This window comes from Stegodyphus dumicola, chromosome 1 (genome assembly GCF_044657685.1).
Source record: "Stegodyphus dumicola isolate Sdum_Otavi_A_Nest chromosome 1, ASM4465768v1".
In the NCBI taxonomy this organism is placed as follows: Eukaryota; Metazoa; Arthropoda; class Arachnida; order Araneae; family Eresidae; genus Stegodyphus; species Stegodyphus dumicola.
The window spans coordinates 124,751,506-124,778,951 of record NC_140768.1 but is presented as its reverse complement, the minus strand read 5'-3'; the positions used below and the strand labels follow the sequence as shown (position 1 = coordinate 124,778,951).

Below are 27,446 nucleotides of genomic sequence, written 5' to 3'. Positions count from 1 at the left end.
GGCTGTTGGCTCAGCGGTTATGCAAATGGAGAAAAATTATCGAATCGAGTCTTGACGACTAGGTGATTAGCGCTCTTCTGTCGGGCAGGCAAGGAAACTGTCATGATTTCCTTTCAATCCAGTTCCAATGCCCAAGGCGTTAAAATGTGGGATGCACTAATCGCTTTCACACTGCAGGTAGATGAATGCAGTTTTCCCAAGGGGAAAAAAATATATTTTACCTTCTTCAGATGAAATGTATGCTACAACTATAAAATTTTGTTCTAAAAAGTGTTCCATTTTATGATTAAAATAGTTTTTTAAACTTGCACGTAGATTATGTACTAAAAAATAAGCGAAGCAATCGGAGTTAAATATATTCACTTGTCATCGTATCGTAAATTCAGTGAGTTAAAATATTCAAACATTTCCTGCAAACAATATGTACATTTTCATTTTTAATAGCATTATTATTCTGATTTTGAAGAGAAAATTAAATTGAGTTTATTTACTACAAAGAAACTAAAAACTTTACTAAAAAGCATTTCCAGATTCCAAAATAAGTATTATTACTTTTACACTTCTAGTAATATTCATTTCTGGAGAAATGGAAATTGGTCACTGCATTTGTACTGCACTAAAAATTTACAATGCATGAGCCAAGAAATATTTTATTTATTTTTCTTCCATGTGGCGTTGCAAATAGCGATCCCAGAGTTGATCTGCCTTTACATCAGGCATATAAGATGTTTAATTCTTTTTAGCCGCTTCATAGTTTTTGGTTCAAGAAAGAAATGCAGATGTAAACCCTGGAGCTTTAGAAAATAAAATCTTTGCTGAGTTTTAATGTATTCATTAACAAAAATTTAGTTTTATCACTTAGCGATATAAGATATTACTTTCTCGATAGATATTACTTTGTATGTTAGCTGTTCGATAATTTATATTGCTACACCATTATTTCTTTGAATGCAGAATAAGAATTGCATATACAGGAACGCATTGATATTTCAGAAAGTAAACATCTTTGTCAAATAGCGAAATATTTGTTCATTTTTTTATGATTTACATTTTCAGAATGTTAAAATCACCTTTGAGGTATCAAACTGTTATGAGGAATTTTCAGATCTCAAGCTATTTACACTTGCTTTCTTTGGGAGTAATGAAGCTGGGAATAAAGATTCATACTGAATTGATGAATATTAATGAAGATTCGCACTGAGGATTAAATTCAGAGAATTAAAAAGTGGTACACATCTGAATTCCTGTATACATGCTTAGTATTTCAATATCTAAATTTGATTCCCTCCAAAACACAATTCTCATATAAAATTAATTACTTTCTGAACACTACTAGCAACTGAGTGGTTAAGGCCACTGAATGCTGTTAGTTCAACGTCAGGCGATTGAGCTGGTCGCATGGTTAGTTTTCATTGTTTCCTCCTTGTGAAACGTGAATACGAACCAATTTCCTCTAAAAGATCTCCACGAAAGCATCTTTTTCTTTAGGTAGGCAGCCTTCGTGTGCTTTTCCATATTCAATTAACCTAAACGGTGTCTAATTTCTGAACGAATTGATATAGATATGGCATTATAGACACAAACATATAACAGCGGATAAATTAATAAATTTTGAAACTTTTTTGAATGAGAAAATGTTTCATAATAATTGATTTAGTAAAAATTTGTATTTCATTTGTCGCACAATTAAAATTCATTTTGCCATCAAAATTATTCATAAAAGAAAACACTCATAAGTTTAGGTTTCTTATTTCAAATATAATTTTATTTTCATTTGTTGGATTAAAGAAGGTGTTATCTACCTAAGCGAAAGGGGCTATCGTGGAGCACCTTTAAAGGAAATTGGCTGATATACCCTAATTATATGTGAGAGAACAAGAAAAGTTCATGCAGTCAATCTGTTCATTGGAATTTGAATGCAAGTTAAATTATCAGAGTTAAAGAAATATTATCCGCTCGGCCGCTAGTTTTCATTCAGAACATAGCAAACCAAAATTTCACTTAAGTAAGCAGTAGTCGTGGAATGTATGTCATTTAGAAATAACATTAAAATTAATTTTCATCACCTGAAACATTTATATTTATTACACTGCCTTAACAGGCACATTAAAAAATGGAATAAAGTGGTAAAAACACTTATGAAAAGAATGAAAGGAAGACAATTTCAAATTCGAATTGAAACCAAATTAAAGGGAATTTAATTGGAAATAACTGAAAAAATTATGCATTTTTAACTACATTCAAGCTTTTAAAATAATTTCCGAAGAAATTTAGCAGACGAACTTTCGAAAATAAAATTTCTTTGATATTTGACCTCCAAGCTGCATTTGCACAGGAAAAAACCTGAAAACTCAAACGCGTGTGAATCGAAGTAACAAATTATTCTTTTTATTTTCTACTCTCAAAAAATATTTCGTAGAAGATACCAAATTTGCCAACAACATATGTAAATTTAAAACACGGACAATTTTCCCCAATCCATTAGCGGAATCCCACAAAAGAACGCACTGTACGGGGTGTCATAAAACAGTCATCAAGCCTCAAGTGCTAGAATTCCTACCCCTGCCACCAATGACAAACTGTCCCGAGCCCCCAGTTGTTGTATACTTACTTCGGGACACATATGTCCCAGCCCCCGGGAAAAGGTTAAAGCATACTTTTTCTACAGAACAGTCTGATAGAAGCTGTAGTGCACTGAAACAGACTTTCATTACTATCCATTTTGGAATGTTTCACTACTTATAATCACTACTTAGATTGGGTACCCTGCATAATTACACAGTAAATTCTAAAATGTTTCAGGTACCTGTGATGAATCATGTGAAGCCGGTTGTTGGGGGGAAGGACCACATAATTGCCAAAATTTTTCGAAAATTAATTGCTCACCACAGTGCCATCAGGGAAGATGTTTTGGTCCGAACCCACGGGAATGTTGCCATTTATTTTGTGCTGGTGGATGTACTGGTCCGACGCAGGCAGATTGTTTGGTGAGTATTCAAATAATGCACTCTTGACTTCTGTCTCAGAACTTGTTTTAAGATATCAAAATTAAGTCCTTGTTATATAGCTGAGGGAAAAATGATAACTTTTTAATTTTTCAGAATTTATGTGTATAATAATTATTACATTTTTCCTAAATTTTTCTAAATCTTCAAATTTAATTAAAAAAAATTATATATATAATTTGTATATTTTTTTAAAATTTAAATTTTTTAAAAACATTTATAGATGCAACTCTTATGTTTTCAAAAGTTATATAAGAATTATATTTTTCAAATTTTTTTTTGAGTTTAAATTGAAGTTGAGGTAGCATAAAAGTTTTAGTGAAGTTTTGAAAGTTTAGCATAAAAGTTTTAGTTGAACTAGCATAAAAGTTTTAGTTGAGATTTTAATATTTAATTCAAAGTGGTCAAACTATATTGCATACCATATGCTGATTACAATGTTATCTACGATTGTGAAAACATAAAGATTCTGTTAAAATCAGCTAACATTGCAAAGAGGGTAAAATCTACTGCCAAACAAAGATCAGATATGTTAGAGTATGTTTAGGTATTGCTTTTGATCTGGATAGAAGAAAAACATTTCTGTGCAGTGCTTCTTGTACATGCATTTATATTTTACCCACTTCATTTGTAATTTAGTATTAAATAGTGTTTATAATAATAACAACAATACTCTTTTTTTTTTTTTTTTTTTTTTTTACAAAAATAGGTTTATTATTTTCCTTTTGGTTCTTTTTGGAAAAGTTCATTTGGTATATGCCCAATGATTTGGAATGAATTAATGACATATACTGAAGTATCACTGTGTTAAAAAATTTTTTAACTTTAAGCTTTTTTAACTTTTGTATTTTTTTTAAGGCTTGTCGAAATTTCTATGACAATGGAGTGTGCAAACAAGAGTGCCCCCCAATGATGAGGTACAACCCAGCCAGCTACTCCTGGGAAAGCAATCCAAATGGAAAATATGCATATGGCGCAACTTGTGTCAAAAATTGCCCAGGTGAGGTCTTGAAAAAATTTGTTTTGTTAAGCAGAACTATATGCAACAACTTTTGAATTGTATTTCTTCTATAATAAATAATTCATATTAAACAAAGGAGAAATAGGGTTAAATATTCATTTTATGCCTGTATGGTAATAAGTATTTTTTATAAGCTTTTATTTACTTCACTCATTGAGTTTCACAGTAGGTGGAATTCTGCCATCAAAATTTAACCTACTTCTTGATAAGTTATCAAGTTCAAATTTTGTACAAACACTGTTAATGCAATATAATTTGAAGTGTTTTTTTCAAAATTTGATTTATGTATTCAATGATAAATTTTTTTCCACATATATTTATTTAATGAATGAACTGAGCATATCAGAATGCACCGTCGAATACAGCAGAAAAAATTATAACTTAATTTGCAAATTTTTGAAAATCGTTTGATTTTTAAGGCTATTTGACATTTATGATTTTAAAACTTCAGCATCTAAAAATGTATCAGAGATAAAAATTTTGAAATTTTTACAGGTTATAAAACAAATTTTTCACCCTCTTTTGAACAAGAATAATAAAATAATATTAACTGAGCGATTTTCTACATTAAAAAATATTTATTGCAGTCTGAAGCAGATGGGGGGTGAGCATTCTAAGTTTGCCGTCTTGGCACACTGAATGATGAAGTTTGACATCTTGGTGCACTTAAGGATGAATTGCTGATTTTTATTTTCTTATTTTAGCTACAAGCAACCTAGTAACAAGTAACCTAGTTTAGCTACAAGTAACCTAGTATCTTAACAAGCTACAAGTAACCTAGCTCCTCCTATAATTGCTTTTACATCCAATTTCCAAAACTGAATGACTTATGCATTTGACAATGCAATTAAATTAATAGGTTTCGTTATTTAGGTGCCTCACACTTGCATTATTAGTGGAATAAAATTATAGATGAATTCTGTACACATAATTATTTAAGCCATGATTCTCTTTAAACTAAAGGATGAATAATTTTTTTCCTGTTGATGTACTTGTCATCCTGTCCATCCATTTTAATTAAAAGCTTTTTGTATAAAAAATCTTGTTTTGAACTGTATTTCTTTTAACAGACCTATATGCAATAGCCTTGAAAAGCTCCTTGATTTTTTTTTAAACAAAGAATTCCTGTTAAATTAAAAAAAAAAAAAAAAAAAAGAACAATGAGAAATTTAAGATCAAGCCAAATGAGTTTTCATGTAGATTTTCAATAAAACTCAAATGATTTTGAGGGCGATTAGCCACAGGTCCCTCTTCTTCAGGAGCAAAACCGATATTGCAAATAGCAGAAACTAAACATTTCTTAACAATCATTGCTGCTCCCATTTTGGAAATTTTTTTTTTTTTTTTTTTTTTTTGCTTCTGAAGAAGAAAGGCGTATGTCTGATCATTCTCATAATCAATAAGAGTTTATTCAAATTCTATGCCAAAACAAGGTTGCTTTTTTGCCTAGTTTTAAATAATTCTTGGTCTCAGTGATCAACAGGACAATAAAATAAATATTATAAAAAAAGAAAACGTGTATACAAGGATTTTACAGAGTTTAACTAGTTTTTGATTTCACATGTCCAATGAGTAATTAATAATAATAATAAAGATGAATAACTGAGCTTATTGTTTTTAAATTGCTTATTTTGTTAATCTGTGAAAGGCTGGTTCAGTTTGAAAGGAAAATTAAATATCTTGCACTTTGCCAAATTGTAACACATTGCATTTAAACTGCTCAATTTGTTGATTAAATTTGAAATACAAATATCTTATGTTTTGGATAGCAAAACATTTATGAATTGGTGAATTGAATTGGTTAATCAGAATTTCATTAAGTTTGCACAAAACATAAAATAGATAGAAAAATTCAAAATATAAAATTTGGGCTTCAAGGCACACATGCTCAGGGGAAGGACTACCTGCATTCAAAATTCAGTAGCCATTCAGTCACCTTTCTTCTCCACATTGTACGCATACATACATATACAGATTCTTCATTATTTACTAATAGGAGACAGAGATTGATTATATTTCATTAATTGGTTAATTATTTCAAATAGGAGACAGAGATTGATTTACTAATAGGAGACAGAGATTGATTATATTTCATTAATTGGTTAATTATTTTTAGCAGATTTCAAACTCATGTCAAAATATTCAGATGGTGGCTAATATTAGCAGATTTTTACAAAACATTATTACATTTTCCATATCCCTTAATTTATATCAAAATTCCTAAAATATAGTTCATTTAGCTTAGACTGAGGAAAATATTTATTTCAAGGCTAAGTGCTATGCGATAGACAATGCACTAGATGCAAAGACAAATGCTGAAAAAAAATTTTCAAATTCCTCATTTAAGACATTATTTTATTTTTGCTTTTTCAGATCATTTGCTGCGAGACAGTGGGGCTTGTGTGAGAACATGTCCTGCTAATAAAAAGGCAGAGAACCATGAATGTGTTCCTTGTGACGGACCATGCCCTAAAAGTAAGTGTCAAACCACATAAATGTTGTTTTGCTGTCTTAATAATTTTTTATTTGCAGTTTTTTAATTGATGAGTCGAGAAGCCAAACTACCTGGTTTTAGGATTTTTCAAAATAGATATGTTTGAATATTTTATATTGTAATATATAATATTAACATTAATTAATAATGTTAATTAATGTTAATATTATATAATATAATATTATATAATACAATTAATACAATATACAATATATATAATATAATTAATCTTAATACAATATATATAATATAATTAATGTTAATACAATATATATAATATATATATACAGTATATATAATACAATATATATAATACAATTAATACAATTAATATACAATATATATAAAGCAATTAATATACATAATATTATATATACTAATACAATATATATAATACAATTAATATACATATTATTATATATATACTAATACAATATATATAATACAATTAATATACATATTATTATATATATACTAATACAATATATATATTGTATTTATATATATTGTTTATTTTTCTTTTTAGTTTAAATAGATGTTAAATAAATAAATGGATAAACAATAATAAATAATAATAAACTTTTGAATTTAAAGAGATTATTAAATAAATAATAAAAAACTGCATTAAAGAGATTATTAAATAATAGTAATACAAATAATAATTAAAGCAATGCTAAACTTTTGAATTTAAATAGATTGTTAAAAAAAATAATAACTTTTGTATTTATAGAGTTCAAATAAACAATAATAAACTTAGTAAATTGCATGATGTTAGAGAGATATTAATAATTAATAAAATTAATAAATAATATATATAATAAATATATTAATGCATATAATAAAAAATTTTTGCATTTATAGTGACGTTAAATACATAAGTAACTAAATTATAAACTTTTGCAATTTAAAATAATAGTAATATATCTTTTACAGTTAGAGGGTTATTAATTAAATAAAAAATAAACTTAGAATTTCCGATGGACAGTCTTGTGCACTGGAGATAAAAGCATTTTATTCTGTACAGTAAAAATTTAAAACAAAATATGAAATAATAAAATAATAAAAAAAATTCAAAATTTAAAATTTGGGCTTCCAGGTGCCCAGGGGGGGAGGACTACACTATTAAAAATCTGATGGCTGTAGGTACCATTGTTTTTTCACAGAGAAAACACAGACATTGATGCAGATTTTTCATTATTTAACTTCTTTAAATATAATACAGGGTAATAATAGTTGTTGGCAACAATTTGAAGTGATTTAATTTATTTTTAGTGATTCAATGCAAAATGATGTTTTGAGGCTAATAACTCTTCTGGGCTAATGCACCTTTGGGCTAATAATAAACTTTTGCATTTAAAAAGATGTCAAATATGTAAATAATAAACTTTTAGCATTTCAAGATATGTTAGCATGTACTAAAACTTTTGCCTTAGAAGATAAATAAATATTATTAAATTACATTTAAAGAGGCTTGAAATTTAAATTGAATCATTAATTATTATTAATTAAATTTCTAACATCAAAGTGCTATTTTATTACAGATTGCCAAGGAGTTGATGTTGTGCATGCGAATAACATAGATTCGTTTAAAGGTTGCACCATTATAGAAGGCTCCATAACTATACTGGATACATCATTTGATGGGTATCAGGAAGTATATCAGAAGTAAGTTTGGTTATTACGTTTCAGATTTGAAGGAGTGATTCACGCAGCCTTAATTGATTTTATTTTCTTGGCCATTGTTTTATTTATTTAGAACTTTAATTAATTTATTTATGTATTTATTTTTTATTTATTGTTTATTTATTTATCTTTATTTGTTTATTTATGTATTATTATTTTATTTCACTATTTATTTTATTTTATTTGTTTAGTTATTACTTATTTTTCTGTTACTGTTATTTATTTCATTCATTTATTATTTTCTTTTCTTTTTATATTTATTTATTTTTAAAAAAGTTTACTAGCCCCAAAGGGCTATTAGTCTCAAAATGTTGTTTTGCTTCATTCACTATCAGTGCATTTTTTTTTTTTTTCATTTTTCATGCAAATCTGTTGCCATGTGGCAAAATGTAAGATATTTATCTTTCAAAATGAATCTGTCTGTTATTGATTAACAAATTGAGTTACTTAAAAGCAATAGATACAGTTGTTAAGGATGCCATTTCTTTAAAATGATTAATTAATGCATAATTCATGGAAAAATGCATTAATTCATGATATATCTAATTAAAAACATTCAGTATTTTTTTATAGGATTTCATTCTATATTTTTTCACTTTATAGGATTCTATTGTAACTGGGAGCTAAAAAAGCTGTTGTAACTGTCTATTGTAACTGGAGTTAAGACACTGCCAGACAAATAATGAGTTATTGCTATAGCATAAATAAGTTTCAAAATACTGAAGAAGGCTAAAATAACCTTTTGAGATTAAATAAGTCTTAAATTGAATGGAACAGACACAATGTGCTACAGTTCCACCACTTGTGGATATTTAAATTAATAGAAAAAAATTAAATTCTAACATGGATAACATAGTCTAAGACTACACATATATAACACATACACTATATTAAGCTAGCTCAGATGTGTAATAATACCAGTGTGTATTTTAATATCAGAACCCTGAACACCAGGATATAACTGGTAGGAGTAAGTTACAGCAAGACGTAGCTGAAAAAGCTCTAATCTAAACATTCAGAACACTCATTTTAAATACACACAAACCTAATTTACATTCTGGTAAGGAGTAATGAAAGGAAAAGTTATATTAAAGACTTAAATCATAATAACTGTTTAATTAACATAAAATATCTTACAACATTTCAAATAGACACAAGATGTAGAATATTCCCATGTTAGTATCCTATAAAATGTTTCGCTATTCCACCTGAGCCTTCACTATACATTTCTACTAATAATTCATATTAAACTTCAAAAGAGCTTTTTTGAGTAACCATAATCTGAACGCCATCAGTTTTTTTTATTTATATTTTTTCATTTTACTGTACTGTTTATTTATTTTAATATTATTTTACGTAATTATTTATTTATTTATTTTCGTTTCCTTTTTATTTATTTTACTATTTATTTATTTTATTTCACTTTTTATTTATTCATTATTTTATTTTTATTTACTTATTTGAAATATAGTTTTACGTTTGGTCCCAAATACCCAAGAATGCATCCCAGCAGGTTAGAAGCCTTCAGCTCTTTGAAGGAAGTTACAGGATATGTCAGCATTCAAGCCTTGCATCCGGAATTCAAGAACTTGTCTTGTTTCCAAAATTTAGAGATTATTGGTGGAAGGCAACTCACAGAGTAAGTATACAGTTACAATTGAATCCCCAAAACTGATCCTCTATCAGTCAAAGTCTCTGTTAAGTGAGCTGGTACTCACTGTAAAGAAATCACTCAAAAAGTGTGGTAATATCAGAAAAAAATATGTCAAAAATCTCAGATTCTTTTATTAGTGATTGATCTGTCTTACCATTGATGGGTTAGCCAAGAAAAGTCAGTTATTAATCAATTCTGAAAATTTAGGTTCAAAAAGAGTTAGCTTGTTATGCTTTGGAGCTTATTATGTGAGTGATTAGGGTAGCTGACGACAATTTTTGTGCACTAAAGAGAATTTGTATATTTTTCACATTCAACTTGAGGTGTTTGCAACTCTTTATTTCACTGTGGATCATTAGTATTTATAATAAATTGATTAATCGTTTAAAGAGATATTCCTTACAAAAATGTCTTGCAGAATAAAGAAATGCAATACAGTCAAAAGTCGTTAATCCGGACTCGTCGGGACTTCGGTGATTCCGGATTATCGATTTTTCCGGATTATAGATCATCAGTTTAAATCTCGTAAAATGGCATGCAGAAATTATAAAAGTAAAAATATGAAACCGTAATTTACAAAATAAAGAACAATTATGATCTAAAGGGTATCAAAATTGACAAAAGAAAAGCTTAATATTTATTGGTTTACTTTATTAAACATTTCTTTCAATGTAAGTTGTTTCAGTTGCTTCGTTTTTTTTGTGATAATACATTCTCTTTAATTCTATAAACAGACATAATTTCTTGTTCAGATACAAAGGTCCGCTGTTCAAGTCCTATAACTGCTGTGTCGAGAATACCGACTAATTTGTCAATCGAAATTTATTCATTTTCAATAAACTCTGTCACTTTCTTCGCTATCGGAAGCGAATTATAATGACGAGGCATTTGATTTAAATCATATCAAAGACGGAGTACATTGAGATGAAATACTACATTGAGTAAGCAATTATAAGCCAAATAAAATAAAAACATCTGCCCTCAAGATAAGGATAGTGCTGATAAATCAACTTCCAATTCATTACACGCCACACTGCGTTAAAGATAAACAAAGTTTAGATAAACAAACGTTTAAGTTTAGATAAACAAAGAATAAGCCTTTATCCATTTTTTGCAGCAATTCCATTTTTTGTTTAATGGACTCTGAAAGATACTTTCGCTTTGTATATCCTTTACATATTAGTAAATATATATCGGAAATTCTATTTGACATAATCGAAAGTTCAAGCTTACTTTTATAAAATTGCTCTAACAGTCTGCAAAAAATAATAATCCGGATCCAATTCGAAGATTAAGGAACAACGCAATTTGCAACATTAACTGAAATAGATAATTACATAATTTTAGCTTAGCTTATCCCGTCCGTTATACATTAAACGCGCATTCGTAAACGTATTTTGCGCATGCGCACACGCAAATTCGCAGCGGTAAAGGTCTTACGCGCATGCGTCAACGCGACGCATGCGCAGAAAGTTTGTAGCTTTGAGGTCCGGATTATAGATCATTCCGGATTATGGGTGTCCGAATTAACGACTTTTGACTGTATTAAACTTCTGTAGAATCTTTTAGAATTATGACCCAGTTTTCTATAAACTAAGCCAAAGATCTATAATTCTAGAAAATTATAAATATAGCTTCTTTATAATTATATACTGACACAGTTGCAAAGTCTCTCAATTTTACCGGAAAACTCCTGATCTCTGACTATACTTCATATAACTTAATTTACAACATATTTCTCCCTACACTCTCTTATTCTTAAAATTTCTCATTTTTATGTATGTTATTGGTCCCCAAAAAAGTGATTTTGGGCATCTGAAAGCGCTTGGTTTTCTCTAGATTACATACAGTCAAATGTAGTTAATTCGGACACCCATAATCCAGACCTCAAAGATACAAACTTTCTGTGCATGTGTCGCATTGACGCATGCTCGTAAGACCTTGACGGCTGCGAATACGCGTGTGCGCATGCGCAAAATACGTTTTCGAATGCACGTTTAATGTATAATGGACGGTATAAGCTAAGCTAAAATTATCTAATTCAGTTAATGTTGCAGATTGCGTTGTTCCTTAATCTTTGAATTGGATTCGGCTTATTATTTTTTGCAGACTGTTAGAGCAATTTTATAAAAGTAAGCTTGAACTTTCGATTATGTCAAATAGAATTTCTGATATATATTTACTAATATGTAAAGGATCTACAAAGCGAAAGTATGTTTCGAAGTCCATTAAACGAAAAGTGGAATTGCTGCAAAAAATGGATAAAGGCATATCCTTTGTTTATCTAAACTTTAACGTTTATCTAAACTTTGTTTATCTTTAACGCTGCGGTGCGCAATGAATTGGAAGTTGATCTGTCAGCACTATCCTTATCTTCAGGGAAGATGTTTTTATTTTATTTGGCTTATATTTCCTTACTAAATGTAGTATTTCATCTCGATGTACTCCGTTTTTGATATGATTTAAATCAAATTCCTCGTCATTATAATTTGCTTCCGATAGTGAAAAAAGTGACAGAGGTTATTGAAAACGAAAAACTTTCGATTGACAAATTAGTCTGTATTCTCGACACAGCAATTATAGGACTTGAACAGCGGAATTTTGTAACTCAACAAGAAATTATGTCTGTTTGTAGAATTAAAGAGAATGTATTATCACATAAAAAACGAAGCAACTTAAAACAACTTACATTGAAAGAAATGTTTAATAAAGTAAACAAGTAAATATTAAGCTTTTTTTTTTGTAAATTTTGATACCCTTTAGATCATAATTGTTCTTTATTTCATAAATTACGGTTTCATATTTTTACTTTTATAATTTCTGCATGCCATCTTACCAGATTTAAACTGATGATCTATAATCCGGAAAAATCGATAATCCGGAATCGCCAAAGTCCCAACGAGTCCGGATTAACGACTTTTGACTGTATAAAAGAAAACCAAAATCGTTTCATCAGTGAAACAGTACAGTGCACTTCTACTTTCTATGCAAGAGTACATGTGTCTGAAAATGTCATGTTCCAATTTTCCAATGAGCAATAAGTGCCACTGTGGGTCATTTGGCCGATATTAACCAATAAGCACTAAGCAAGATCAAGGTTGCTATTTTGTTCATCTAACCACTGAGGCACTGTGAGTTCCACGCTCTTTCGAGAAATAGTTTAAGAAACTTCGATCTTTTGTCCTAGCTATGTTTGCAAAAAAAGGTGAAATACTCGTGTACTTTTCAAATATTGTGCATGGATGACTTTCCTTCTATTTCATCAAGAAAAATATTTGTCCTAGCTATGTTTGCAAAAAAAGGTAAAATACTCGTGTACTTTTCAAATATTGTGCATGGATGACTTTCCTTCTATTATTTCATCAAGAAAATGTAATAAATTTGCGATGTGTGCCGTTTGTCATTTTGATTTTTCGAATTTGCCCTATGTAAGGGCTGATGTTCTTAAACATGTGCGTACACAAGGACAATGTGGACTCGGATTTGAAAAAAAGATTTTTCCGTGGAAACAAAGGAGCAAAAGTTATTTCTACAAAATACCTGTTCTCTCCTTTTTTACTGGAGCAGAATCTGCCACTGAATGCATGAAACTATGCTGCAGCTTTATTTAGAAAAGTGTCTGTAGACTAATATCTGTAGTCATTCCATACTTGTTCAAATGAAACTTATTCAGAAATCTTGGGATTAATTTGATGTAGTTTGGGCCTTAATTTAGCCAATCATTAAGTGAGAAGTTACCCTTTTCCTTCATGAAAGCATCTAAAATGTGTCCAATGTCAAATGCTCATTGATGACTACTTTATGTAGCAGATAGTGACAACTTGCCTTCTCTATCGGGTTTCACTTCTTTGATTATTTTTTCTAAGCCATCCTTTAAATATTTCTTCATAATTTTCAACTAAGACCTTATTTTTTAGAGCATTCACAGTTGATTTCAGGCTTCTCTAAATAATAACATTGTTATTTGAGAGAATTTAGTGTCTTTCTATCAATGACAATGAGACAGCATATCGATCATGATCATCTCTGCTTAGCATCTTTACAGAATGTTTTATGGGTGCCTCTTTAAGTTCTAATTGTGATTGCTTTTCAGAAGGATCTCTGATTATGAGGCTGCCCATTTTTCACAGATCTGCAGTTCATATATCTTGAGCTAGCATCGAAGTAATCACAAGGTTTTAAGTCTGCTCCAAACATCCTTTTTTACAACTCAAAATAGTCCAACCTCACTTTGTTTCCACAGCGAAAAGAGCAGATTTAAGTCTGTTCAATTTCTTATCATTAGCTTACTGGCTACTTCTGAACCTACTAGAAGTTCTATGGGGCCAAGGCAGTCTTCTAAATGTATGCCGACATCGGGAAAATCATCTTCACACAGTTATGCAACCAGAGGCATAGTTTAACAAATTGTAGTCTGGTTAAGAATATCAAAATTTCAGCAATAGATGTCCCTGACATCAGACAGGTAAGCTTTGTAAACATTGCGCTCACAAATATTTATGCTTGAACTGTTAAATAAAGAAATCCTTCAAATTTTCCTTTCTCATCGACTTATAGCCGGCCTTTTTTGCAGTGCTTTCCAACAGATAGGACCTTTGAGAGGCTGAGTCACTTGTTTCTTGAATTTTTAAACTCTTGTTGACACCTTTCAAAACAACAATGAGGTAACAACTTCAAATCATGGTGGGATTTTCCACAAATTGTGCACTTAAATTTACTTCTATACAAACTAGAAATATGGATCAGTTTTAAGCAAAGTAGCTGTGCTATTTTATAAGGGCATTTTATAAGGCTTTGCTTTCTTTATTGGTAAGTTAAATTTGCTACCTTTTATTATTTCACACTGGGATGATACTTCTCACAGAATACACATTCATGTTCTCTTCTCTGTTTACCCTAGGATGAGGTTAAAAGTTCTATACCCATTGGGACAGCTTTATTTCAATTAGAAAAACATTTGAATTGAAATTTTGAAAAGATTGCTGTTTTCGTATCCAAAGCCACTTGTAGCCAGATTAATTCTATCTTCTGCTTGAATTTCATAATGTAAATATTACATCAATGTTTCTAATTTATTGAAAGTATTGAAAGTTTTATCACCAGATCCAAGAGAAGCAGAATTTTCATATTTTTACCATATGTGTAAAAGCTCAACTGATAGATTGGATTCAACTAAGGGGTACAACATAGACTTACACTTGTTGCTGGTGATGCCAGGCATTTTTAGAGATCTCAGTATATTTTTGACTTAAAGTATTACCAAGAACAGCAAGGCTTAACAGTTCCCTGACATAAAATTCCAAATAATATCTTTTCTACTAAAATATCTGTGTTGATAATTTTCAGCTGTTACAGGAAAAGATTCCATGGTGTCCTTAGCTCTTGAACCCTCTTGAATAGATTGGAGGAGGTATTGTAATTTGTCTATCTCTTGAATATTTACAAATTCATGAGTTTTATTAAGTAATCCCCAAAATGAAAGCCAATCCTTTAAATTCCCATCAAACTTTCATAATTGAGTCTTTGGTAATTTAAAATTTCTTTTAGAATTTGTTTTTTCTCTTTCAGTTTGTGTTCCATTCAAATCTCTTGATGAATTAAATTGTTGTTCAAATGGAAATTTTAATTCTTTTTCCCCTCGTACAAATTTCAATGAAATTCGATTGATTTAAAAATATATTTATATAAAAAAGCATTTTAAATTAAATTTAATCATTTGAATAATTTTATGATTTAAATTGAGTTTGCACTTTTGCAAAATTTGATTTTTATATCACATAAGTAATCCTTTAAAAAAATTTGTCCAAAATGGCGCATAAATTCAGAAGCTAAAAAACGGTATTATTTATTGACTGATTTATGCTTTATTTTTGCAGGTATTTTGCTGCCTTGTACATTGTTAAGACTTCATTGGAGTCCCTGGGCATGAGATCCTTAAAGAAAATCAGCTCCGGAAGTATTGCAATTTTAGAAAATGATGACCTTTGCTTTGCTAATACGATAAACTGGAAAAAAATCAGGAAATCGGGCTCACACAGTATTCTGCTTCAAAGCAATGGAAATGAAACAATATGTCGTAAGTCAACTTTCATAATTCCATTTTTAAAAACAGAAAGTTACAGTAGTTCCACCTATTTGTATTAGAAAACACTGAAAATTCTTTGTTTATTGTGATCAACAATTCGTTTAAGACGATCAAAATATTATAAAATAAAATTTTTACACTAAAGTTGCCAAATAAAAGATAAATTTGCCAAATAAGGTCAAAATAAATTATAAAATTTGCCAAGTGACAGAGAATTGTTACCAACTGTGGGTTTAAATTGCCAAACAGCATGTTTTGATTTCAGTCAATCAACTGAAATTAGGGGTAAAAGCAACCTCAGTTTGATGTAGATTTTTTATAACTCCACCTGTTTCGATGATCAGACATATCTTTCTTCTTAAAGAGCAAAAAATATTTTAAAGAATCTCCCCCCTCCCTTGAAAAAGAATTCCCTGAAAACATCTAGGTCAAACTAAGGTTCCTTTTTTGCTTAATTTAAAATTTTACATTGGCATGTTCTTTTTCAATGAGATATGCCTTTAAAATATCAAGGTTGGGAGTATGACATTGGTAAAATAATTTCCAGAAACATTATGAACATCATTTGAAATAATTTTCACAGCATTTTAAACGGGAAATTGCAAAAGTTCATGAAAAAAATTTTGTATTTTTAAAAATTTAAATGCTGTGAAGTATTTTTTTTATATTAGTTGAATTCCTTGTTCTTTCGAATTTTCTTTCTCATCATTTATTGTTATCTAAATAGGTATGGGCACATGTGATCACAATAAGTGGCATCTACTGTATGTATTCATTGAGAAGAGTTGCCAGAAGCAAACAAAATGCTTCACATATTTTTGTTCTGGCGTACCATTAATATACCATTTTTTTTCCCAAACTGGCGATTTTGTAAAACATTATTGTGATAAATACTCTCATAGTTGCTTCAAAGAAAGAAACTAAAAGATTAATTTGGAATTAGTGATTACTAGTAAGCTCCCAATTCTCTGACAAAACTGTAATGTGCAAAACTAAAACTTTTTGACTGCTCAGTTATCTCTTTCAAACTGTTTTTTCTTACTCTCATTTTCAAAAACATTACTTGTAAATGTAAACATTGATCAGCTGAGTGCATCCATGACACATACATTTTCTCTGTTCGCCATATTTTTCTCATCACCTTTCTGTATACTATCAACCAAGATGTCAGTGCTATTACTAAAAATAATAGCTAAAGTAACAAAAAACAATAACTAAAGAACGCAACTCTTGTTTTAAAGCTTATTTATTTTGTAATATCTTAAAACTAACATTAAAACAGTTCACTGAATGCGAATCATAAATTAGATCGTCATTATAAGGCTTATTATATCTTATCGACTGTAGTACTGGGATCTTAAAATTCACAATTTTAAATACATAAAACTAGCATCTGACCTGTTTTCCAAGTAAGAACTCTTATTCTGTAATTGGCTACTAAATTGTCACATAAATCGACTCCACCCATTTTGGCAGTGTATTGTTCAATAAGATGAGGCTGAAATCTAAAAACTTTTTCCTTTGCATTTTTGAATAACGAGAAACATTTTTTATGGGCTGAATGTTTCCAAATGTTGAACCAACAGTTACAACTGAATTGTCGTTTCATCGAACAAAAATTATTTTGTTTTTCTCTTCATATTAGAAATCATAATAACCCCTATCTTTCTTACGGACACATTTCACAGTTTCTAGTGGGCACATTTGTATGCGGTTTTTCTGAATTGTTCCTGTAGCACTCAAACCTTTATTTTTTAGATGACAGAGAAGCTGAAATGAAGTAAAAAAGTATCAAAATAAATAGCATGATTGGTGGGAGTTTCAACAACACTGAGCAAATTTATCACCACACTTCCTCCAAGCCCAAATTCTTCATATTCTGGTAATTTTGGAGCTGTCGACTTACCTTAATAAATATCAAAATGAAACACATACCCATCAGATGACGCTAGAGTCCATGTTTTATATCCAATTTTATAGGTTTTCCTTTTAAAAACATCTTTGCCTCAATAAGGAATCATTTGTTCGTCAATACTCAGATCATGGGAAAATATACCAAATTATTGGAATTTCTTATTTAGTAAGTTTAGATATGATCTCACTTTATATACTGTAATTTCTAAAGGAAACGCCGTAGCGTTTACGTATTTAAAACTTAAATTTTCAGCGGGTGCAACGTTTCTACCCATGCGGTGTTTAGGTGCACTAAAAATAAAATATTTCCTATGATGGTCATTGTACATAGTTTGAATAGCCTTGTCATTGTACATACTTTGGATGGCCTTGTCATTGTACATAGACTGGTATTGTTCCCACACAAAAGACCACTCAGTTGCTTTTTGCGAACATTATTTTGTTTACATTCTTTCCCTTGAACGGACCTACATGCCTTATTCACCCTAAACGGGATCTCAGAACAAAAACATTCTTCTCCCTTTCAAATTAGCATTCTCATCAGTTTGAATAGTCTCTCTCCTCTGCCATTCGATGAATCTTCCAGGACCCATCCTCTCCCCACCCTTGCCTTTTCTGCAATTTTTTTCAAAGACGGACACGACTCCACCTGCCTCACAATAGCAAACTCTGACGTATTTTCCCTTCAGCATGAATCGATTTTTCTTGGCATTCTGCCAGATACAGATCCCATCAGTTTGGGTACAAGTACTTGTTGGATAGTTTTTAAGTAAAAAGAGAGCAGAAAATTTTGAAAATGGCACCTAAACGGCACAGAAGCTATACTGCTGGTTTTAAGCTTAATGTAATTTCATGTGCTGAACAAATTGGAAATAGAGCAGCAGCTCGAGAGTTTGAAGTGGATGAGAGATGTATTCAACGTTGGAGAACTGAAAAAGAAGAGCTTAAAAATATGCAACAACAGAAACGAGCCAAAAGAAGTGGTATTGTAAGGTGGCTGAATTTAGAGGACGGCCTTGCAAACTGGATAAAGGAGGAACGAGGAAAGGGAATGGCAATTTTGACTGTAATAATTTGCTTACAAGCAAAATTTAAAGCAAAACAAATGAACATAAATGATTTCAAAGGAGGGCCTTGCTGGTGTAGCAGATTTATGAAAAGAAAAAATATTTCTGTGCGTACTAGAACAACGGTCGGGCAACAATTACCAATGGACTGGCAGGATAAAAAGGCATCTTTTCTAAAATATGTGACAGATATTATTGACAAAAAAAAAACTTCTTCGTTCACAAATACTAAATATGGAGGAAACGCCGTTAGCTTTCGACTCTTCTGCAAACAGAACTGTTGATGAAACTGGTGCAAAAACTGTATCTGTGCTTATGACAAGCATGAAAGAACGTCATTTACATGTGTGTTAGCTTGTGCTGCAAATGGTGACAAGCTAAAGCCGATGATCATTTTTAAATGAAAAACTATTCCGAAGGGAGATTTTCCTAATGATGTAATTATTTGTGCAAACAAGAAAGGCTGGATGTGCAAAACAATCATGCATGGGTGGCTGCAAAAAGTTTGGCAGTGTCGTAAGGGATCTTTTTTCCAACCAAAAGGGTTATTGATAATGGATTCCATGTGTGCTCATTTACTTGAGTCAGTGAAAACCTGATGTCAGAAATTGTCTATGACCGTAGCAATAATTCCTGGTGGTTTGACAAAAATCTTACAACCATTAGATTTGTCAGGTAATAAATCCTTCAAAGCTGAAGTCTGAAAGCGGTGGAAGTGTTAGATGAGTGAAGGATTGCATTGTATACCAAAAGCGGTAAAATGTGTAAAGTATCTTATGAAGAAGTTGAAAGTGGGTAGGAAGTGTGTGGAAATCGGTAAAAACATCATCAATAATAGCAGGGTTCAAAGAAGCTGAAATTATATTCTTAGATAAAGAGACTGTAAACCAAGAGGATGAATGTGACAATCTGGAAGACTTGGACTTATATAAGGATTTACTAAATCTTTTTAATTCAGATAGTGAAGAATCGGATTCTGATGGCTTCATATGATGTATAGGTTGCTGTAATTCCTTTTGTAAGTAAAATTTAAAATTTCCTTTTTTCATCCAAGTTTAATATTTCGTTGTTGCAACATTTTTTATAATATAGTCTGAGTATTACAAATATGGACTTCTTTAGTGGGTAAATATAAGTATATTCGTGAACGTAAATATAGTTTCAACATTTCTTACCTGTAATTTATTTTTGAGTTATGGTTTCATCATTTCATGCATTTTTCTTAGCTGATATGTCATATATCAGGGCACATGTTGAGATTTTTCATCTATACTGCCCACGGCAATGTCATGCGCAATTTAATCTATTGCTGCATTTACGCTGATGCGGCAATTCTATGTAATTTAAATTTTTTCCCGCCATTTTTCTCGACTGCGGCCTTTCTTCCAGAAATTATGGTGATTTATCAGTATTGTCAATTTGACTATTGTCAACTAAATGCAAATTCTGCTTCATATTCCTGCACAGCAAACATGACATCGATTCTTGTACAATAGGAACATGAAATGTCCTTATCAAAAGACCAATACATTTCTTCTTGAGAAGAAATTAGAAGGATATAAAGAATTATATCCTGTAAGCAATAATATTCCAATAAATCTTCTCATACAGGCTTCAGCTGCAATAAATTCGTGGTGATTTTTTTTTGCTGAGCATATATATTTGTCTGGTCAACGAGAAGAGAGTAAATGTCTGAACCAAAAAGAAAATCAAAAATCTCTCCACTAGTTTTACCTTGTATTTTGCCTTTTATAGTTTCTCTTCTATATCTTTCTTCATTTTCTTCCTGAGGCATAACTGACAGTTCCTTTTTTTATCCATTTCAAGTTTCAAGTTTTCAGCAGTGGTAGTCATACGAAAAAGTTGCTTTTTAAACTTTTTCGTATGACTACCACTGCTTTTAGAAGACTGAAACTTACTTCTTATGGGAATTTCAACTTGCGCAGCAGTATCATTTGGTAAAATATTATTATCATTATTTATAACATTGCCATTCCCTTCTTTTTCAACTCTAGCTTCTGCAATTTCTGGGGGAATAACAATAATATCAGTTTCATTGTGGTCATTATTAACATTATCATAATCTGTTTCTTCATCAAAAAATCTTTAAAGGTCTTATTCTAATGTAAGATACCTTATTCTAGGCATTTTTAAAGTGGCCAGAACATGAACCAGAACATCGAAAGGAGTGAGTAAAAAAGGAGATTATCCGTTTCGTGCTGACATTGCGTCAGGGCAACACCTGTTTTCTCTTCCTTCCCAACACAAATATAAACATCTGAATGATGTAATGTTCTGATAAACAGTAACCTTGACTAAAAATAGGTCACTCATAAAGAAGGTGATTCTTTCATTAAATATTTTCGGCAAAAGTAAAGTTGAAAATTTTTTCCAGTTGAAAATTTTGTTTAAAGTACAAGATTAATTATTATGAACAAAATGATTGTTGAAGAGCAACTATTTTTTTACAGAAATAATCTTCATAATATTCCCTATACAAAATCATCTGCTGGTATACAATATCTTCGGTAGTTATGTTTATATGCGCATTTATTTTTACCGTTGTGTCAACGCAACACCAGCGGCTAATGGGTTAAACTCAAAAACAGTCAAAAGTGACATGCAGCAAGATTGGAAGAATAGGGTGTAAGTGCTATGTGTTTTTGTTCAAGAAACTGAATTGTCACTCTTGCTGAATGAGAGAATGCATTATCGTGGTTAAGGCATGAATATCCTAATATTCATTTTTTGAAAAATTTTTGGAAACCATTTAGTAGTGAATCAGTTAGCTCTAACCATATTCTGTCATTCTGTCTCTGTTTCACCAGCCCTGTACTTCTGAAGAAAACAACATACATTGCTTATTGTCTTTTCACCATTTTTGATTCGGGATCAATTTTAAAGACTTGTACTTTATTATCCTGATGTGTTGTAATGTCACAAAATAAGAATGTGTATTATTCTTAGATAATATGCCAGCATTTCTGTATGCTCCAATTTCTTTTTTCTTTTCTTTTTTTTTTTTTTTTCAGAATCTCGGAATCTGAAATGCCATCCGCAGTGTTCTACAGATGGCTGCTGGGGTCCTGCTCCGAATGAATGTCTTTCTTGTAAGGCTTATAATCTCAATGACACGTGTGTTGCAAAATGCGATATACTGAATGGGTATGCTAATTTTCCTAGAAATGTTATTGAAATTCATGTTAATATTCTGTTCATGTTAATATTCTGTGTGCATGCATAATTTTGAATACTAATTTTCAGAATGTACGATGCCGGAAATAAAGTATGTAAATACTGTCATGAGGAATGTCTTGGACAGTGTTTTGGACCCGTGAGTACATTTTTGTATAGTTAATTTAATTGTAAAATTTATATAAATTTAATGTAAAATTGTAATGTAATTCATGTAAATTTAATGTAAAATTGTAATGTAATTCATGTAAATTCAATATAAGATTGTTAGTTAATTAATGTAAAATTGTTAATTAATCCATCTAATGTATAATTGCAAATTAAGTCTTGTAAATTTAAAGTAAAATTGCAAATTAATTAATATAAATTTAATGTAATATGTTCTGGAAATTATTCTGTGATGTAGTTAGTTCTATTTTAAGTTCTATTTTCCCTCCCATTTCCATCTGCACAGACAAGACATATTATGGAACAAATTCAAACAAATGTACAGGCAGTGCCATTAGAAAGATCCATGAATTTTTAACAATAATGACTAATGCTACGTACTCTTTACATTTATTGCATAGCTATAAAAGTGTGGAGCATGCAGAAATAGTTCTTAAATAATAGCACATTTAGTGAAAGGAATAAGAAATGTACATTTTAAAATTGTTCTGTGACTCACTTCTTCTTTGCTACCATTTTCCATTCCCACAGCCAAGGCATGACATAGAACAAATTCAAAAAAAATATTTGCAGACAGTGACATTAGAATCTTCCATGAATTTTTAACAACAATAACTAATCCTACACACTGCTTACATTTATTGCACAGCAAATGTGGGACACACATATTAGAAACATTTGTTAAATAATAGTGTAACAAAAAAAAAAAAAAAAAACTGCATTAACTCTTCTCTACTCCTTCTGAGGTTGAACTCACCTAAGGGATTTTGCTTTCCTTCCCCCTTAAGGTTTGAATTTGGGTGGCGGGCAGCAAAAAAAATGATTGTGCAGTATCTTTTGAATCACCATGTCTTAACATTATGTAACCCATTTGAGCTTCAAATATTATGCTTGTAATTCATTTTATGTTATGTTTAAAAGCAGATACTTTAAAGAACTTGCATTTTGTTGAGTGTTTATTTCGAAGAAAGGACACTTGTGTTCCTGTTATTAATTATTAATCAGTACATTTAGGGAACAAAATAAAAACTTTACTTTTTGAAATTATTCCATGACTTAGTTTTGTTTTCCCCACCATTTTCCATCCTTATATTAAAGGCATATCAGAACAAATTTAGAAAAAAATATGCAATCAATATCATAAGAAATTCTATAAATTTTGAACAATAATCATTAATGACATATGTTCTTTTATATTTATTGCAGAACAAAGTATGAAACATACATAATAGAAATACTGTTAAAATAAAATAATAATTAGTAGAACAAATGCAAAAAATATATGCAAGCAATGCCATTAGAAACTTCCATGAAATTTTAACAAAGCTAACTAATGCCACATGCCTTTGACATTTATTTCACAACAAAAGCATAGAACATGCATAATAGAAATAGTTATAAAATAATAGTTTAGAGAAGATAATGGGAAATATACTTTGCGAAATTATTCTTTTACTTACTGTCCACTCCCCCCTCTTTTCTCCAGCCCAAAGCATGCCATATAACAAATTCAGAAAATATATGCAAGCAGTGCCATTAGAAACTTTCATGAATTTTTAACCACAATAACTAATACTACCCACATTCTGTTTACATTTATTACAGAGCAATGTGTAAATGTAAACATACTCTATATAGAAATAGTTTTGAAATAATAATACATTTAAATGACAGAAAAGTGAAATATTTTTAAAATTATTTTGTGATTTAGTGGCTTCCCCCTTTTTTGTTTTGAGAAATCTGAGAATAATTTGGCAACAACTGATATCCCCAATAATATCATTATTTTAAAAACTATTAAGAAATAATGTTTAAATAATAGTACCTTGAGGCAACCAAATAAAAAGTATACTTTCTGAAATTATACTGCAACTTTGTTCTTTTTCCTCACCATATTTGCTTTTGTTTTTTAAAGAGTCTTAAACAAACCTGCTAATTACAAATCAGAAAGATTAGTTAACTTAAAAAAAAAAAAAAAAAAAAAAAAAAAGACAGAACAAGTAAAAGAAATTGATCTCTCAGTTGATTAGTTCAGCACTAAATAAATTCCTCATTTAAAAATGTCTTTTATAATTGTATAAAAAATCCAGTGTTAAACTTCTTGATGGAATCCTTTAGAATTATAGCTCAATTTTCTATAAGACCTATAGAATTCTGTTAAACTTGAGGTATATCTTCTATGGGGTCAATGTGAATAAACACAAAATAAAAAGCAGTTCAAAACCTAATCTTATTGGAAGTTGATAGCAACAAGGAGTGGTGGTAATAATACAAAATAAAATTAAAAAATACATTTAAAAGTCATCATTCATATTCAATCATATTCAATGTGGAATAAATCACTTGGAAAAACCAAAAAACCAGAAGCTCAGTGACAGATTGCAAGAAATGGGGTGAGGGCAAAAAATGCCAAAACCTAAAATAAAATATGAAATCTTTTGCCATATCATAACCAGGAGTTTGGTGCAACAAAAGAAGTAAAAACATGAAACAACCTGTTTAACTGACAAAAACACAAAGTAAAGTTTAAAATTAAAAGAATTAAGAAAAATAAAAAGTCTTAAGAAAACAATAAAGGTAATCTGTGTTTTTATCAGTCAACCCTTATAGCATAAAGTAAACAATGCAAAAAATTTAATAATTATAGCACCAGAAACGTAGACAAATTCAAAAAAGTACAAAAAATTAGACAAATTTATAAAATTATTTGGAGTAGATAACCCCAAAAACAAAACTTGCAAAAATAATGATCCAGTACTCAAAAACAAAACCAGCAAATTTTTCAATCCAGTAATTGAAAAACAAAATTGCATGCAAATTTTGAAAACATACAGGCAAGGTTAAAGAGATAGCATTAATCATAAACATGCAATAAAAAAAATAAAAATTTTACAATTTATGAGCATAAAACCTTGTAAAACAGAAGTAATCCTGCATACAAAAAAATAAATGAAATTATTGAAAATTTGATCAAAAATATAAAATTAAAAATAAAGGTGTTTTAAGGTATTTCCCCCGACCATTTTGTGGTGTAGTGGTCAGCACACTCGGCGCGTATTCGAGAAGTCCGAGATTTGAGTCCCGGTGAGGGCATTGCTTATTTTTCATCTCTACCTAATGTCTGTGCAGCATAAGTTCTTAAAATGTATAACACAAGAGCAATAAAAATTTTTGAGCAACTTTTGAAAGAGATGGGCATTTTTTTCCTGTTTATCAGGAAAAAAAACGGTATCGTTACCCTTTTGATTTAAAAAAAAATATATTTAAGTGAAAATAAATGTATTTTAAATAATAATTGAGTTAAATTCAAAGTAAGAAGATGACTACAAACAGAATAATTAAACAAATTCATTTCAGTACTGTGCTTAATAGCATAAATTTAATCTTTTAATTAACATTATGATTTAAACTGGTTTTATACTTTTACAAAATTTCATTTTTGTAGTATGTAAGCAATAATGTACAAAAAAATTGCACAAAGTATTACATTAGTTTAGAAAAGCATTAAATGAGGGAATAAAAGGCAAAAATTTCTGTTATCAAAAGTATTCATTTTTGTTTCTTCAGTGGGAATATAGTAGCTTAGAAATTGAAAATTGCTTTGATTAAAGTTTGAAAGGTTTGCTGATACCTGTAAAATATTGTGATTTTGCAAGGTAACATTTTTGTAGAATTCTGTTTTGTGAAAATTGTATAAAATTTCTATAGAATTTTATACAGTATAAAACAATCAAGATAGAGAAATATTTCTACAGAGGATTAGCTGTAAAATTCCATAGGAATTTTTATAGAGATTTATCAATCTTTTTAAACAATTTTTGTAAAGGTCTGCTTTGATTAAATGCATGCAATTTTCTATTGAGTTTTATATACAATTTTAATGTTAAAATGAATATATAATTAACATAATTATAGCTGATTTTATTAGTAGCTTTCTGCTGTACTTTTGGTGAATGAATGGTATTTGTTAGTAATAGTTTCTGCTTTTTAGGGGAATGGCAATTGCTCAGCTTGCCGTAACGTGAGAGATGGTCCATATTGTGTGAGCAAATGTCCCGAAACAAAGTACAGAGAGGGTGGTATATGTAAACAGTGTCATGGGAACTGTGCTGGAGGGTAAGTATGTTATAATTTGTATCTGCCATGTGGTAACATTTGTTTCTTCCATATTCTTCTGTGATTTGTATTTGCAGTATGACAACAGAGACTATTCAGAGATATATTTTTATGTGGCCATACTCTAACTTGTATTTAAGAATGCTTAATCACATGTATTTTTTAAATATTTACCTTAATTTGTAAAATTTTAATCTTTGAAAGAATTTCTGCTATTTTTTACTGATAATTTGCAAATCATATAATCCGCTACTGCCTGTAATCCATCCAGGTTCAGTTTTGAATGTAAACAAACAAAATTTCAACATTCAGAAAATTCAGTATGACAGATTTAATGTCAATTTTTTGTTTTATAAATGAAAATGAAATGTTTAAGAAAAATACATATCTTTTCCACATTTTGATTTGAGGAGATAAATTTGATATCAATGGTATTATTATTGTAATGTACTAGTGTATTAATGCATTTTCTTTGCCCTGATTAGTATTCTTTTATAATGAATGAAAATCTGAGCAAATATTTTTGCTTTAGATTCATCCCTACCTTTTGGTACCTATTTATCTGTTTTTCAGGGTTGAACAAAGCTGGTGTGACTGCATTGGTTGGCAGAGTTTTGGGACAGTTTTTGGACAAAATTTTTAGAACTTCAAGATGAATCAAGCAACAAAATTTAGGGAATGGCAAAAGTTTTAGAATTTAGGAGAGGCAACAGACAGCACAATTTAGGAAGACACCAGGCAACATAAATTAAAATTGATAAAACTTCTAGAAATCAGAGAAGCAAAATATTTAGGGATGGCAAAATTTTTAGAATTTAGGGGAGGAAAAACACAGCTGAGTTTAGTGGCTTCAGAGTTTAGATAAGCAGCAAGCAACAATTTAGGGAATTGTTAGAATTTAAGGGCAGCAGGAGATTTAGGATTTGTTAGAATTTAGAAGTTCTTTTAACAAGATGTTAAAAGAATTAAATACATTGAAACTCATAAGGGTAAAAAAGGCCTAGTGTATGAGTGCAGGTCTTTTAGATCGAAACATATAGGGTT

The 27,446-nt window shown here is 30.0% G+C and overlaps 1 protein-coding gene across 3 annotated transcripts in view; it reads left to right on the top strand.

Moving 5' to 3' along the window:
* Egfr (epidermal growth factor receptor) overlaps positions 1 to 27,446 on the top strand; it is a 266,434-nt gene that overhangs the window by 189,209 nt on the left and 49,779 nt on the right. For all 3 annotated transcript variants that reach the window (XM_035359001.2, XM_085820085.1, XM_085820082.1), the window contains 9 exons: positions 2,803 to 2,987; positions 3,864 to 4,005; positions 6,400 to 6,501; positions 8,062 to 8,185; positions 9,675 to 9,842; positions 15,734 to 15,933; positions 21,956 to 22,088; positions 22,188 to 22,257; positions 26,278 to 26,402. In XM_035359001.2, the coding sequence (XP_035214892.2) occupies positions 2,803 to 2,987; positions 3,864 to 4,005; positions 6,400 to 6,501; positions 8,062 to 8,185; positions 9,675 to 9,842; positions 15,734 to 15,933; positions 21,956 to 22,088; positions 22,188 to 22,257; positions 26,278 to 26,402 (1,249 nt within the window). The remainder of the gene's footprint in view (positions 1 to 2,802; positions 2,988 to 3,863; positions 4,006 to 6,399; positions 6,502 to 8,061; positions 8,186 to 9,674; positions 9,843 to 15,733; positions 15,934 to 21,955; positions 22,089 to 22,187; positions 22,258 to 26,277; positions 26,403 to 27,446) is intronic.